Source organism: Ammodytes marinus (genome assembly GCF_949987685.1).
Source record: "Ammodytes marinus genome assembly, chromosome: 8".
Lineage (NCBI taxonomy): Eukaryota > Metazoa > Chordata > Actinopteri > Uranoscopiformes > Ammodytidae > Ammodytes > Ammodytes marinus.
This window is the reverse complement of record NC_137212.1, coordinates 17,991,029-18,005,829: the sequence shown is the minus strand read 5'-3', so window position 1 is coordinate 18,005,829 and position 14,801 is coordinate 17,991,029. Positions and strand designations below refer to the sequence as shown.

Here is a 14,801-nt window from a genome sequence, read left to right as displayed (position 1 = left end):
TCTCGGCTCAGAACAGATGTCTGAATCTGATTGGTCGTCGGCTCCGCTCCTCGATAAGGAAGCGCTGCCCCTCCCGGCCAATCGGAGAGGGGGAAAATCTAGACGAATAAGTACCGTGCCCAATTGGCGCAGACCACGCGTTTGCTTGGTACACGCCCAACGAATGGTGATGCGCCTTGGGTAAATCCATGGGTAAATCATGTATCGAAGAAAAGAAGAAAAAAACATAACAGGTAGAGAACCCGTATTAGATAGATAACCCGAAGCGAAGCCACACAAAATGCAATTATTCGACATGTGTGACTCAAGCAAAGTAAATGTGTTGCAAATATTTTTTTCTCCAGAAAATAAACTCCATAATTACACTTATTATCACACATTCACCTGTTAAAATCATATAAGTAACACCTACACATTGACAAATGAATCCCCTCAACTGGATGCATTTAATAGAAACAAATAGTTTTTGTTTAAAGTGAACATTTATTTATTTTAAACCATTTCTGACATTTGTTTTCATGTTGTTCTTCTGATGTGACCCTGAACTTTAGAGAACACAATCGCTAAAGCTGACCATCTCAGACCTGTCTAAGTGCATGTTAAAGTGAATGCATGAATAAGTGAGAGGTACCGTAAAGCAAGGGGGTGGATATGCATCAATATTTCATATGATTCGATTATGATGATAATCAGACATGTATCAGATGCATGTGAAACAATCAAGTTGATGACAATTCAAAATAGAGTATTAAGAGCGCAATCATTTAACTTATATACAAGTAACATTTGCATCACACTCCCTCAAACGTTTTCTGTTACACACTCCACACAGCGCCATTTAATATTAACTCATGACTTGCAGAACCACCAAGTGTGCATTTAAACAACAAAAAAAGAAGAAATAACAGGTACAGTAAGAAACACAAATGATGTCAATAAATAACCAGTGCTGATGTAATCACAATGTCTGACATGTAAATACTTAAAACATTAAGTTTTGAACATAAAAAAATTCTCAACTCATACTTTGGCCAATGTGTACAGACATAAATAGTGTGACACATTTTTTTATCAGTATTCCTCTGTGACATACACAACCACTAGGACCGTCTCTATGAATTTGCCTTCTTGACACTTCTTGGGATTCAAAGCAGGCAGGTGAGGAAGAGCAGCCACTCTGCAACATGATGACTGTCTACTGCAGGGTGCTGCTTTCCCCTCTAATCCTGGATCCTGCCTGCAATTATCTGAGGCACCTGGACAGACACGGGTGGGAGAGAGTCTGTAGAGCAGAGCAGAAGAGCAGAGAAGACACATCTACTCTGTGGCACTCTATGCAGATGGGCTGGTAAAGCAACCTCACATCTCACTCTCTCTCTCTGTCTGTGTCTATCTGTGTCTTCTTTAGGGGAGAAAGAAGTTGATTCGCTGAGGTATGGACTTGCATCCCTGGGCTGAGAACAGTCTCTCCTCTTTGGGGATGTACAGCATTGCCTTGGCCACCTCGTCCAGCGTAGCCTCGTCCATCTCCAGACCCCTTGCCACGTAGGCGTCCCGTGCACACAGCTTGACGTGCCGGTACTCCAGAGGCAGGAATGGCACAAAGAAGTCGATCAAGTGGCCCGACATCAGCTCACTCTGAGCGAACCCACCTGGGTAAAGAGAACCAAATGGGAAAATGTTAGCAATCACAATTCAATGGTTTATATTACTATAGGAAGGACTAACTTCTAATGTGAGAGGGTTGCTTGTAGGCGTCCCACCAAGAATCAATAGCCCAGTCTGCAGCTCTATGCACAGAGCTTTTATCTAGTTATCTTGGTTAATTGGAAGAGATAAATAACTTTAACAGACAGGCCTCTGCCCAGTGCTAAAGGCAGAGAGAGCTGAAGTAAACAATTAAGCGACTAATTAAGAAAGTCAAACATCTGGCAACCCGCTGAGAAACATAAAGCAAACAGCTGCAGCAAACCTTGAGACTCCATGGTTTCAGCTCGCAGCCGATGCTCCAGGTCTTCCATACCGATATCCTCTCGATTTTGACCCGAGTGCCAGAAGTCCAGCGCTACGTCATTGATCGTTGCTCCACCAATGTTACTGTAGAGACAACGGACAGGTCAGAAACACAAAGTCACATCTCTGGAGTTGTTATGGTTCATGGAGGATAGTGGTTATTTCTAGCTCGGTTGGCTGCGGCAGTGCAGTGAAGGTCGTCATCCAAAAGTCGTGACAGGAGAGTTTGTTACGTGATTTGTTAAATAAGGACTGTCCATGGAAAATGTGTCACAGATTATGATTTGCCAATATGGAAGCCGTTTGGCTTAAATGACATCAACCTAACACTGAAAATGCCAATTTAAGCATGTGAAATATTTAAGAACAAATTACCAACACTTTAGGGGAAAATGTATTTTAATTAAATTTCAACCTATTTATTTAACAAATGATTATGTAACAATAGTGATTTAATGGTCCCATGCATCTCCTACATTATCACTGTACAATAATGGTGTAGTGAAAAAAGTGTTTTAATATTTGACAGACAATCTGTCAGCAGAAATGGGACATGACATGAGTAATTGAAAACAGGAAAAATCCATGTATCTAATGGAATCAGAGGGGGAAACCAAAGACAGCCAGTCAGAATACCTGGGCCAGATGGAGCAACACGTTTTTTTGACCAGGCTTTACCAGACTGGACGTGGCTGCTATAGAAACTGACCTGAGAAAGAGGAAGATAGCTCTGCGGTAGCTGACGCCATCTACGTTGTCGTAATGATCCATGTAGGGTTTGATGGCGTCGATGAGCCCTGGGTGAAGCTTCTCGGCCTCGTCGAAGATGAACAGTGTCTGCGGGCAGCGCAACACCATGTCGCGGATCGCCTCTCTCAACTGGCCCTGGATACAGCAAGGAAGAACAGACAATTTAAAAAGAAAATTAAAAAAACAGATATACTGTAGATCATTTTGATTTTTCACTCTGTTAAGGTTTTGAGTCTGGCACAAGTTAAGGTTTAAAAGAAGTGGACTTTAGTGGTGAAGGAAAAAAGTGAATTTAAATTAAGAATTCTAAATCTCATTTAATAGGGAGTCCTCACAGGCATGTAACAGAAATGTTCATACTCCACGTTAGCAGATTCTGCAGGCAGATTGTGTCCGTTTAAAGGTTAACCTGCCTACTTTACACAGTTAAAGCTGGATTCATTTTCGTAATAACACTGTGTCAACATTATCTAACGCACTGATTGTGCAAAAAAAGTGCATAAAGATGGGCCTACGTTGGCACCTGTGACCTAGTTGGACAAAATTGAAAGGATCAATGTTTGATTTGATTCATCGTTATCAGAAAGACAACACGGATAAACTGGCAGAGAACGTCAAACTCTTTGTGCCAAGGGGGCTCTGCACTGTTTACCTTGTACGTGTCAACCAGTCTGGCATGTGGGAAGTGGAAGGGGGCGATGAACAGTCGCACGCACTCGCTTTTCACCCCGTCACGGTAGAGGTTATCGACGATGATCCGTGCCACATAGTTCTTGCCAGTGCCGGACCAGCCATGGAAGGACAGCGTCAGAGGCTTGTTTGACTCCGGGTTGTTAATGAAACCCTGGATGGCTTTCAGAACCACAGACTGAGCCAGGTGCTGACCGTGGAGCTTAGTCTGGAGGTCCCTCGCCAAACCTGAACATAAGAGAGGGCAAATCTTTAGAAATGGCATTACCAGATAAAGAATAATCTCAGCACTGATTAAATGTTAATTTAAAAAAAAATATATATTTTTTACAGAATATATGATATATAATAGTTTTTCTTCAAAATGTGGGATGCTTCAGCTATTGCATTTGTTCTGTTAAGTCTCAGTTGGGACATTTACCTGTCCTACTGCTGTATATAGATACCTGGCTTCATTTGCATTATCTTGCAAGCCTTAGATTATGCAGCAGTCGAAATTGTGTTAAGAGGATGAGAACCTGAAGTTCTATTATTATGTTGAGAAGCTATGCATGCCTCAAAAAGTTACTTCATGTATTGCAGTCCTAATACAGGCACGCAAAGATATTGTGTGACACTATTAAATGTTTTGTATTTTAAGTCATGGGCAAACAAGAGAAACAAGTATTTAACTTAACTGGGAAAGAAAATATCTTTAAGGAAGAACATGACTTATTACAGTAGGCCTATATATTTGGGCTCACAGGACTATACCACTATAAATATATAGGCAAGAATATGCATGCAAACCTCCAAGTTGGAGTGTGCTACCTGATATGTTGTTGGTTATCCTGCAGTCCCCAGAGTCACAGCACTGGCCCAGGCTACAGTACCACTGATGCATCAGGCTCATGTAGTCCTGGGGAAAAGCTGTCCAAACGTCCCTGGTAGGAACTGTATGCATCCACAGCAGGACAACGAGTCAGCTTTTAAAACAATGCTCTCATGGTAATTGAGTAACACTGTCATTCAAACTGGTGGAGGACTGGAAATGGCTCTTTACAGTAACTGTAACATGCAATCCAGCTGACAGTGGAACATTTAACGAGCATTAAGCTAGGCTATATAACATTTCTACGCCATTATTTCTATTCTCTTTTCCCCTTACCTTGCTGTGTAGCATCGTCCTGGTTGGGCTGACAGTCCCCCTCCCATATATTGCAATAAATGTAATTAAAATAGTAAGTGGAAGCATTGGAAATGCTGTCGAACTGAAAGAAATCTGCCTCTGCGGACAGCGCCCAGAGCACAGGCAGCAGCCACGGCACAAACATCGGTGAAGAGGCTGGTCCGAGGCGGCACAAACGTTACTGAACACCGCGTCCCGACTTCCCTCTCCCATTTATTGAAACCGGGCGGTGTGCGGTCGGCCTGCGCTGTGGGGGACTGTGTGGGAGATTTACCGCCTCTCCCACGGTATCGAAGGAGGAGGGCTTGGTTTGCGTCTTTATGAATGGCAAATTCGCGGTCATGAAGCTCCGCCCGTCTTCAAATAGCCGGTGATTGCCTGCAGTCCGCGGAGTAAGTAAATTTCACTCTTTGATAAACGGGGAAGTTACAGCAGCATAGGTCCATGAGCTTGACCCAACAACAAAAAAGGCTACGATACATAGCAAGACATCGGATATATGAAAATGGAAAGCACACAAAGATGCGTCATTTCCGGCGTTTTTATTGGCAGTGTCTAGCTCATCAGTGTAGCCTACTGGCCAAAAACCAAGATCAGTTTGTACCATGACTTCCAACGTGTTGGCTTCGTTTCACAGTTCAATATCATCATGTGTGTCTTGAGATTTGAACCATATTTATGCAACAAAACAGGACAATTTTTTTTAAAGTATTAATTTATTTTATTTGTTTCATAGCATCTGTTGATATTCTCGCGTTGTCCACTGGCTCCGGTCACACATCAAAACACAGCACCTGAGGAGCAGAAACAAGGTTGAGTCTTACATTTTGGTAAACCAGCAACACTGAACACCATTTACTGACCACACAAGCTCAGAAATAATGGAACGGTAAGGGTTATAATCAATGGTAATCATTTGGCAGAATCTTTTCATCACAGATTGAGTGCTATATCTACAGAAAATTAACAAATCCTGCTTGCAGGCCAACTCACTTTAGATACCCAATGCAGGAACAGCTGGGCTCCAGGACTTCACACCTGCATTGTAGCGACAGACTTGATTAAAATTAAATAGGCAAACTTACACAGAACAGAACCATTTACTGACCACACTAGCTCAGAAATAATGGAACGGTAAGGGTTATAATCAACGGTAATCATTTGGCAGAATCTTTTCATCACAGATTGAGTGGCCGAAACAAGTGCCAGCCAAAAGAGAGTCACATGGACTGGAATTAATTTGCTCACCATGATCCACCAGAGGGTTCCAGCTCTTTTCTAAGGGGACAAAGAAAAGTTACCTTATTACAAGCCGGCGACAGGTTGTTAAAGATTTAATTCACTGGTTCCTCAGTAACATATTTTCCACAAAGAATTTCAGGTCAGACATTTGTTAAGCCATCACTGGAACCATGAGTTATTTTGGGATCTTGTAGTATTTGCACCCTCACCTCTGTTGAAATCATCTTTTCTATTCAAAGCCAAGGTAAACAGTCAGAACCTGAAAAGACAATAGTATAAGATGAGTATGCACAGCTAATTTAACCATATAGATTTAAACAGACCATGTCAGCTAGAGCTAATGTAATGGACTCCATAGTTTGTTGTCAGTCTTTACTTTATCATCACACTGGTCAGCATACAGAAGGTTTACTGTACAAGCAACCAACTAATGTTAAGGTGCAGCTCAGACCCAGATGAGGCAGTTCAGTTTTTCTTTTCTTCAAATCATGCTTAAAAGTAGCTCAGGATAGTAACACCACTTATCATCTGGGTCTGAGGTGCTTCTAATGCTCAGACTCACCATGCGTGACGACATCTTCTGGTTGGGACCGTCATGACCCCAGTTGTGCTGCAAAGTTAAGTTTAAATTAAACTGATGCAAAAACAAACCTATGGAGTGCTTTTACTAGAACAATTCAGATCAGAATATGTGATTAATTTCCTCAACTAGATCAGAGACCTGATTCTTAAATTCATCACATCTGAACAGTATCTGCACGTCAATCTGACATTATACTTACAAACAAGGCTCACTTCAGATTCTGACAGCAGGGTTTCACAATGTCTGTATGGGAGAAGAGATTTGTTAGTCTGGTGTTTTAAACAGTCAAGGGATGAAGGAATATTTAAGTTGACACATCAGCTAGGAGCGAAAGACAAATGCTCTTGTTCGTCACGGTTTAATCTGCTGAACTATGGGATCATCATTGTATCAATTTTTAAAGTAGTTGGCACTTCAGCTTTTAAGCTTACCTTCAAATCAGCCTGCTGTACTGCCAGTCACCTTCAATCAGCCTGTTGTTATACCAGTCATTTTCTGTAAACAAATATACTAAGTTAAAAATAATTCAGATAATGACCTAAACTCACAGGTGGGCGAGTTCGACACATCAGCTAGGAGCGAAAGACAATTGCTCTTATTCGTCATGGTTTAATCGGCTGAACTATGCGATCATCATAGTATCGAGTATCATTGAAGATCCATGTACTTCAGCTTATCAGCTCACCTTCATTTGGACAGCTGGTCAGTTCCTGAAAAGGATGAAAAACAGAAAGTTAAAATAAACTTCTGGACACAAGGGGCCTTCACTAACTCCCAAGGCCGATGCATCAGCTAGGAGCGAAAGACAATTGCTCTTATTCGTCATGGTTTAATCTGCTGAACTATGCGATCATCACTGCATCACACTACTTTGAACTATGCAAAGCAAATATCAACTCACCTGTAACTGAGCCAATGACATGAACTGCAGCCAAGACTGTGGGACCATCTGTAAGTAAACACCATACATTAAAAAAAGCCCACCTTTAGATAATGCAGATATTTTCTAATCCAAACTGCTCAGTAAAAAGTTGTCTTTCATTATTTTTCAGAGAGATTCCCAATGTTTTTTTAAACATGTTCATCATTGACAGTATGTTATGGAAGAACACTGGGTTAAATATTTTGGTTGCTTACCTTCTCAGGATGTTATTCAACAGTTGAGTAAAACACCATTAGAACACCTGAGGGAAGAAAGTGGCAAGATTTTTATTTATTTTTAAAGGCCACATTTGAATATATGTAGGCATTTGTTAAACCCAACTACATCAGTAAAAAGTCATCTTTCATTATTTTTCAGAGAGATTCCCAATGTTTTTTCAAACATGTGCATCATTGATAGTATGTTTTGGAAGAACACTGGGTAAAATATTTAGGTCCGTTACCTTCTCAGGATGTTATTGAACAGCTGAGTCAACCAATGTTAGAACACCTGGAGGGAACAAAGTGTATTGAATGATCAATCTAATATAAGTATCTTAAGTCTACAGGTATCAAGTTCAGTGCCTCAGATAAGTCAACTGGTGGGTTGAGAAAATCGTCATCCATATTGTCAAGAGTAGCAAATAAATGTCATCAGCAGCACTTGGACATGTGCAGTATAAAAGATGGGCTAATGCTTCTTTGAGTGTTTAGATGTTCAAAGGCCACAGATATCAGGCATGTCAGCAATACACTACTTTCTGGTGATTGCAAAGCTGCAGGTATAAAGCCCAATGTATAACTAAAATCAACCTCAAAGAAGCATAAAGCCATTTTGAGTAAAACTGGTCCTCACCTTTTAAAGTGCAACCAGTTTCATGGCCCTTCACTTTAATGAGACCTGTGGAGAGAAAGAGAGACACTTAAAACCATGCCAATCATACTAAGAGTAAAAAGCATTGCTAGACAAAGTCTCAGTGAAGAATTGCTCAGAAATAAAATTCTGTCCACTACTCTTATGAATCATCAAAGACTTCTCATAAGGACAATTATTTGTTTTTTAAATAGACTTGACTCACCATGGTATTGTGTGAAGATCATAACTCAGCAACATTTTAAACCTTAAGAAAAAAAAAGAAAAGTTTAGTTACAGATGTTCCTGCAGACTAAGAATAAGTCATAGGCTTTAAATTCTGTAACCTGCATAGGTAGTTTGTTAAGCACTTGTCCCATTTAGTCAGAAAAGTTGGCGTTTCCTCACATTAAGTCAGATGTCCCTACCAACATGTAAATCATCATATAGTAATGGGACAAAGTTGCTGTAGAAAAGGTCTAAGATGTGCTTGTTGGCAGATGGCTATTTTCAAAAGTATCTGAATCGCTTCTATACATAACCCTTATTTAACACAATGTATTATTTACTCACCATTTATTATCGGCCTCCATTTTACGTCGATCCTGGATACAGGTCTGCAAGCAAAATAGAACATGTTGTTAATATTCAAATGCAACGACTATAACAAGCTTAAAACGATGAAACCATGAGAAGCTATGTCCTTAAAAACGCCTTAAATCCTGTACACAAGGCCGCCTACAGTTAAGGAGCTGCGAGGCTAACGTTAGCTAACCTGAAAAAAGTAAGTTTGAGCACGTGTCCCATGAAGTCAGAGAAGTTGGCGTTTCCTCACAATAATTCAGATGTCCCTACCAACATGTAAATCATCATATAGTCATGGGACAAAGCTGTTGTAGAAAAAGTTTAAGATTTGCTCGCTGGCTAATTAGCATCTCAACATGCGCAAATAGGCACGTGGTGGACGAACGAGGCCTGCTGCTAACGGTTAACCCTGCACGCAGCAACAGCTCAAATTAAAGGAAACAATAAGCCGAATGAACAGCAGTTTAACAATTTCTAAATGGAGGAAATACATGCACTGCTTTCGCAGATAAAAGTAGACAATTTGTATAAAGTTAAGTTGTATATGTAATTGTAACTGAAGACAACATGCTTACCAGAAGAAGAGCGGGGAACTGAGGATTGTCAGTGGGTGCAGGGCGGTTTTATAAGGGTTGTCGCACAGGCTGATGGGAAAATAGTTCAACAGCTAGCGCCCCCGCTGGCCAGTAGTGTCATTGATGAAAAAAATAGGAAAACATTATTATAAATATCTATACATACATTAATATATACAGTCCCCTCCATAAGTATCGGAACAGTGAGACCAATTCCTTTATTTTAGCTGTAGACTGGAAACATTTGGGTTTGACACCAAAATATGAATATGAGACAATAGATCAACATTTCAGCTTTCATTTCCAGGTATTCACATCTGGATCTGATACACAACTGAGAAGATAGCATTTTTTGAAAAGGAACACCACATTTTTAGGTGAGCAAAAGTATTGGAACAGATAGACTTAAAATAAATTAAAGTGAATAAGACTTAATATTTTGTTGCAAAGCATTCGCTTGCAACAACTGCATCAAGCCTGTGACCCATTGACATCACAAAACTTTTGAATCCTCCTTTTTGATGCTTTTCCAGGCTTTCACCGCAGCCTTATTCAGTTGCTGTTTGTTTACTCTCTTCAGTCTCCTCTTTAGAAGGTAAAATGCATTCTCTATAGGGTTTAAGTCTGGAGATTGACTTGACCAGTCTAAAACCTTCCATTTCTTGACGCTGATTAACTCCCTTGTTGTTTTTGCAGTGTGTTTTGGGTCATTATCTTGCTGCATTATGAAGGATCTTCCAATCAGTTTGGTTGCATCTTTCTTTAAATTGGCAGACAAAATGTTTGTGTAAACTTAGCTTAGTTCATTTAGCTGTTGCCATCATGTGTTACATCATCAATGAAGATTAATGAGCCCATCCGTGAAGAAGCCATGCAAGCCCAAGCCATGACATTGCCTCCACCGTGTTTCACAGATGAGCTTGTATGCTTGGGGTCATGAGCAGATCCTTTCTTTCTCCAAACTTTAGCCTTTCCATCACTTTGGTAAAGGTTCATCTTGACAACAACACAGTAACACATGATGGCAACAGCTAAATGAACTTAGAAGTCTACAGAAACACTCTGTCTGCCAATTTAATGAAATATGCAACCAAACTGATTGGAAGATCCTTCATCATGCAGCAAGATAATGATCTAAAAAAACTGCTAAAACAACAAAGGAGTTAATCAGGGGCAATAAATGGAAAGTGTTAGACTGGCCAAGTCAATCTCCAGACTTAAACCCTATAGAGCATGCATTTTACCTGCTAAAGAGGAGACCGAAGGGTGTAACCCCCCAAAACAAACAACAACTGAATGAGGCTGCGGTAAAGGCCTGGAAAAGCATCACAAAAGAAGAATGCAAAAGTTTTGTTATGTCAATGGGTCACAGGCTTGATGCAGTTATTGCAAGCAAAGGATTTGCAACAAAATATTAAGTCTTATTCACTTTAATTTACTTTAAGTCTATCTGTTCCAATACTTTTGCTCACCTAAAAATGTGGTGTTCCTTTACAAAAAATGCTATCTTCTCAGTTGTGTATCAGATCCAGATGTAAATACCTGGAAATGAAAGCTTAAATGTTGATCTATTGTCTCATATTCATATTTTGGTGTCAAACCCAAATGTTTCCAGTCTACAGCAAAAATAAAGGAATTGGCCTCACTGTTCCGATACTTATGGAGGGGACTGTATGTATATATATATATATATATATATATATATACAGTAGGCTATATAAGCTTAAATAATAAATTGGCTTAAACATTTATTATTGACGATTAAAAGTGGACCTACATCAATGTAAATTAAACAAAAACTTTATATTAGTATAATTTATCATTATTTTCAAATATTATCCCTATTTAACAAAGGGTTATTCTGAACTTAGTGTTGGTTAGTAACAAGTGTTGTCTTTGCTATGTGTTGTAGACCAGAGCAGTCACACACCAGATGATTTGTGGGGATGGTACACAGTCAAAATTAAAGTTACTGTATGTCTAATAAATTACCGTAGACTAATTGACACAGAAAACTTGAGACCAGTTAAGAGGTGAAGTTTCTTGCTTTATGCACTGTACTTAATGGGAACTTGAAGGTGACAGGGTACATACACTTTTTGGGTGGGATGTCCCACCAGCTAAACCCAGCCATACTCATATGAAATAACCATGACACACTCTTGCAGGAATTAAACTCATGGAGATTTAATATTATGCATCAATAAACAGGAAAATCTGATACAATCAATGGTTATGATCCCAATGAAATAAAAAATACATTGCTCTCTATCAAGCGGTACTGAGTGATACTGAAATTCATGGCAAGGCCTCAATTCAATATAATTTACAAAGACATAACATAGAGGAAAAAAAACAAAGTAATAGCTTCATATTTAGCTTGGACTCTGAAATTTAATTAAACTTGGCCTGGATCTAAAGCCATTTTGTTTGCTTTAGAGGAGGATTTAATTAAACAGGTGCAACTAGAGGCAACCTTGATGTACAAACAGCACCAGGATAGTAAGTCTGTATAGATACCTTCATCAAATTTTAATATTCACTTTAATATATTCACCAGATTACTTGTCAAAAAGGCAAAATATCCAGAACAGACAATAATCTTGTAAATTAAGCACAAAGCTAACAAATGACTCGGTTGTGAGCTCGCTACAGCACAGAGACATTGTTGGGCATTTTTCAGGTGAAAATTGTTTATTTTGCATTTCATCCAAATACCATTGCATTAGGATCCAACCTACATAGCTGTAAATAAGAGAATGAATGATGGTTCAAAAAAGCAGAGGTGTACAGTAGGATAAATATTGCATTCTATGTGGTTGTTATCATTAAAAACATTGGACCAAAATAATACGTTGACAGAAAACTGAACTGGTAGAACACAGTCTGGACTCTATAGCAGCACTATGAAACAGTGTTTCAATAGTCTACTCTGGGTCACTCTCCTCATCCTCCGACTACCTAAAGGGTGAACCATCAAGGTGATCCACTCCGACATCTGTGCGTTTGGAGACTGAACAAGGAAAGGGTATGTGCGGAACACAAAAGGGAGACTTTACAGACTTGGTCCGGACTTTACAACCTCATCCTGGACCCAGCGAAAGACAAAAATATGTAAACAATAATTTGTTCATAAATGCCTTCAGGAAACATGGACACATTTCTAGAGGATTGTTTGCTCTCTGTCCAGATGAAAGTCCCTTTAGCCTTTTATCTAAAACCTTTTTGGCATAATGGACACCCAAATTTGTCCTTTGACAAGTTACGTCAATGATCTCTATATTGCATATATTCCACCAATTTATCCCGACTCTCCCAATCAGTTTGTTTAGATGCTATGGCTTCTGTGTACAGTGTGACGGACCAAATAGGTGGCAATGGTAACTTGAAATGGGAACAGAACATCGAAAGGGTAAATGGAATGATTCCTAAAAAGGTGTAAAGCCATCAAGTTCACATCCTCAATATTTTTTACACTATTGCCAGAAAGAAAAATAAACAAAAAGAATATATATTTATATATCCATCATATGTATATCTATATATAAACAACAGTTACAACTAGTTGCAGGCAAGCGGAGAATTTCTAAGATTCATCCGTTCCACCATTATAAGGCTGTCAGACTCTCGGAGGGGGCAGCAGCTTTCTTTCCTCAGTCACCAGATTCCCTGAGATGTTGAGCGCCGTCTTTTTTTCGTCTTTTTTTTGTCAAGGTTTATTTGATTTGAACACTATTAACCACACACTCCTTGCCCCCTTGACCCCCGCCATAAACAAAACGTTTGTGTAGGGAAAACGAGTGCTGCTTGGGCTCGTCCTGTGGAGCTGATGAAAGGCGTGGTCGTGAAGCTGACGGACACAGTTGAGAGATGAGGCGCTTGGACCCTCCCATCTCTGCTCCGCGCTGCCGAGTCTCGTGTGGGCGGGTATCGGTGGAAGTGCGATTGCCCAAATGAGAGGAGCTTGACTAATTTTCATGTTACATCTTAAGATGCTTTTCCATTTGATTTTCATTCATTTCCATAGGGTTATTTTACAGTCAAATGCAAAGCTGTGTACATATTCAATCATCAGTCATTCCAAGGCTTGGAAAAGAAGTGTTTTTTTTTTGTTGCAAAAGAGTTCTTATGAAGACTCTGTCAGGTGTGCATTTCTTTATGCATATGTATGTGTGTATCAGAGTGTGCGAAGTCTTCTCACTGCCTCTGAGAGGCTAATCTCTTCAATAGAGGTTCGTCATAGACCCAGCACTCCCCGTCCTCGTGGAAAAGCTAGGGAATCAAACAAGACATACAATTATCAATTCACTAAAATACTTGAAAAAAGCAATCCTTAAATTAAAACAGCAATTTTATCCTAGGTTTTTACCACGGCTCTATGCCTGCCAGTGCAATAGCAGTGTTGGATCTAACACATTTTTAGCTTTTTGTCTTTATTTTCCTGTTATTATGAATAAAAATGACAACTTTGATAATGTACAAACTGTTAATATGAAAATATGTAAACATAATAATTAATTTTTGCATGTTATCCTACTCTTTTGTTATCTTACTCTTTTATAAGATTCTGTCATTTCTAATTCAGGGCATATATTAACGTTAATGTCTTAGCCATTATCACACTGTCATGTTCTTTGAGGTAGATGAAAGGACATAAGCACACATTAGCCTTACCCTGGTCTCCCACTGCTGCTCGTTCTCCTTCCTCTCTCTGGCTTCAGATCTTTGTTTCTCCTCCAGGTAGTGTTTGGCGTCTGTTGCTGCATCAATGTCTTTCAGCTTCAGGTTCAACGTCACATCTCTCCACAATCTGGCAAATTGAAAGAGCTCAAGTCAAATACACAAAGAGACGTTTGTTTCTTGAACTGCTAAGAAATCAGTTGCATGTCTCACCTTCGGGACTCGTAGTCAAGCTGGTCTTCCAGCTTTCTCACTTTCTTCTTAACGATGCCTATCCTCTTTGTGTCTATGAACACCGTGTTCTCCTACAAATATGCACATCTTAATTACTGTCTCATTTCATAGGTACCATCCTGCCCTCTCCAAAAAAAATGAAAAAAAAAGTTAAGGAAAAAAGAAGAAAAGACTCACTCCAGTTGCCCACTTGGCATACATCACTCCGTTCCATTCGCCTTCAATGGAGCAGAAAGACTTCTTGTCATTAGGTGGACTGAAAAAACAAACAAATAAAAACAAATTGTGTTACATTTGGTGAAAAATTATCTTTTTTCCAACAAACTTGTCTTTGAACAGTATTGGGCAACCATTTTCCCCTCTTACAAAATCTCAGCCGTGATCCTGTGCTTCTTTCCTCCATAGAAGGGTTTGGTGTGGAACACGATGTTGGCACTGTAGCCCGACTTGGAGCAGGAGATGTTGCACTCCCCGCCCAGCTCAACCCACGGCACAGTCAGAATGGAC

At 39.7% G+C, this 14,801-nt stretch overlaps 2 protein-coding genes and 1 long non-coding RNA gene across 5 annotated transcripts in view; all 3 read right to left on the bottom strand.

Moving 5' to 3' along the window:
- Positions 1-507: 507 nt before the first annotated feature.
- Positions 508-5,085, bottom strand: tor3a (torsin family 3, member A). The gene is made up of 6 exons (XM_080032506.1): positions 4,601-5,085; positions 4,264-4,386; positions 3,416-3,681; positions 2,723-2,898; positions 1,973-2,097; positions 508-1,652 (listed from the first exon to the last, which is right to left on the bottom strand). Exons 1-6 carry the CDS (start codon positions 4,764-4,766, stop codon positions 1,405-1,407), a joined length of 1,104 nt encoding a protein of 367 aa, XP_079888632.1. The 5' UTR covers positions 4,767-5,085; the 3' UTR covers positions 508-1,404.
- A 212-nt stretch (positions 5,086-5,297) lies between these two features.
- On the bottom strand, positions 5,298-9,395 carry LOC307254061. The gene is made up of 15 exons (XR_013844976.1): positions 9,381-9,395; positions 8,794-8,837; positions 8,447-8,488; positions 8,224-8,268; positions 7,832-7,878; positions 7,584-7,630; positions 7,348-7,395; positions 7,132-7,156; positions 6,878-6,941; positions 6,646-6,689; positions 6,426-6,473; positions 6,073-6,122; positions 5,870-5,899; positions 5,615-5,659; positions 5,298-5,415 (listed from the first exon to the last, which is right to left on the bottom strand). It is a non-coding gene; the product is annotated as an uncharacterized lncRNA (long non-coding RNA).
- Positions 9,396-11,550: 2,155 nt separating this feature from the next.
- The window catches only part of osbpl9 (oxysterol binding protein-like 9), a gene marked incomplete at its 5' end in the record, with an annotated part of 37,637 nt that continues 34,386 nt past the window's right edge, over positions 11,551-14,801 (bottom strand). For all 3 annotated transcript variants that reach the window (XM_080032611.1, XM_080032609.1, XM_080032610.1), the window contains 5 exons: positions 11,551-13,652; positions 14,055-14,190; positions 14,274-14,365; positions 14,472-14,550; positions 14,661-14,801. In XM_080032611.1, coding sequence (XP_079888737.1) covers positions 13,578-13,652; positions 14,055-14,190; positions 14,274-14,365; positions 14,472-14,550; positions 14,661-14,801 — 523 coding nt within the window. In that variant the 3' untranslated portion in view covers positions 11,551-13,577. The remainder of the gene's footprint in view (positions 13,653-14,054; positions 14,191-14,273; positions 14,366-14,471; positions 14,551-14,660) is intronic.

What these genes read in the sequence shown, in the direction of transcription:
- tor3a (XM_080032506.1), bottom strand. Translation starts at nt 4,766, where the DNA reads ATGTTTGTGCCGTGGCTGCTGCCTGTGCTCTGGGCGCTGTCCGCAGAG. An exon ending in GATAACCAACAACATATCAG is followed by an intron (nt 3,682 to 4,263) that starts GTAGCACACTCC and finishes TCTTATGTTCAG; the next exon opens with GTTTGGCGAGGGACCTCCAG. An exon ending in TGAAACCATGGAGTCTCAAG is followed by an intron (nt 1,653 to 1,972) that starts GTTTGCTGCAGC and finishes CTCTTTACCCAG; the next exon opens with GTGGGTTCGCTCAGAGTGAG.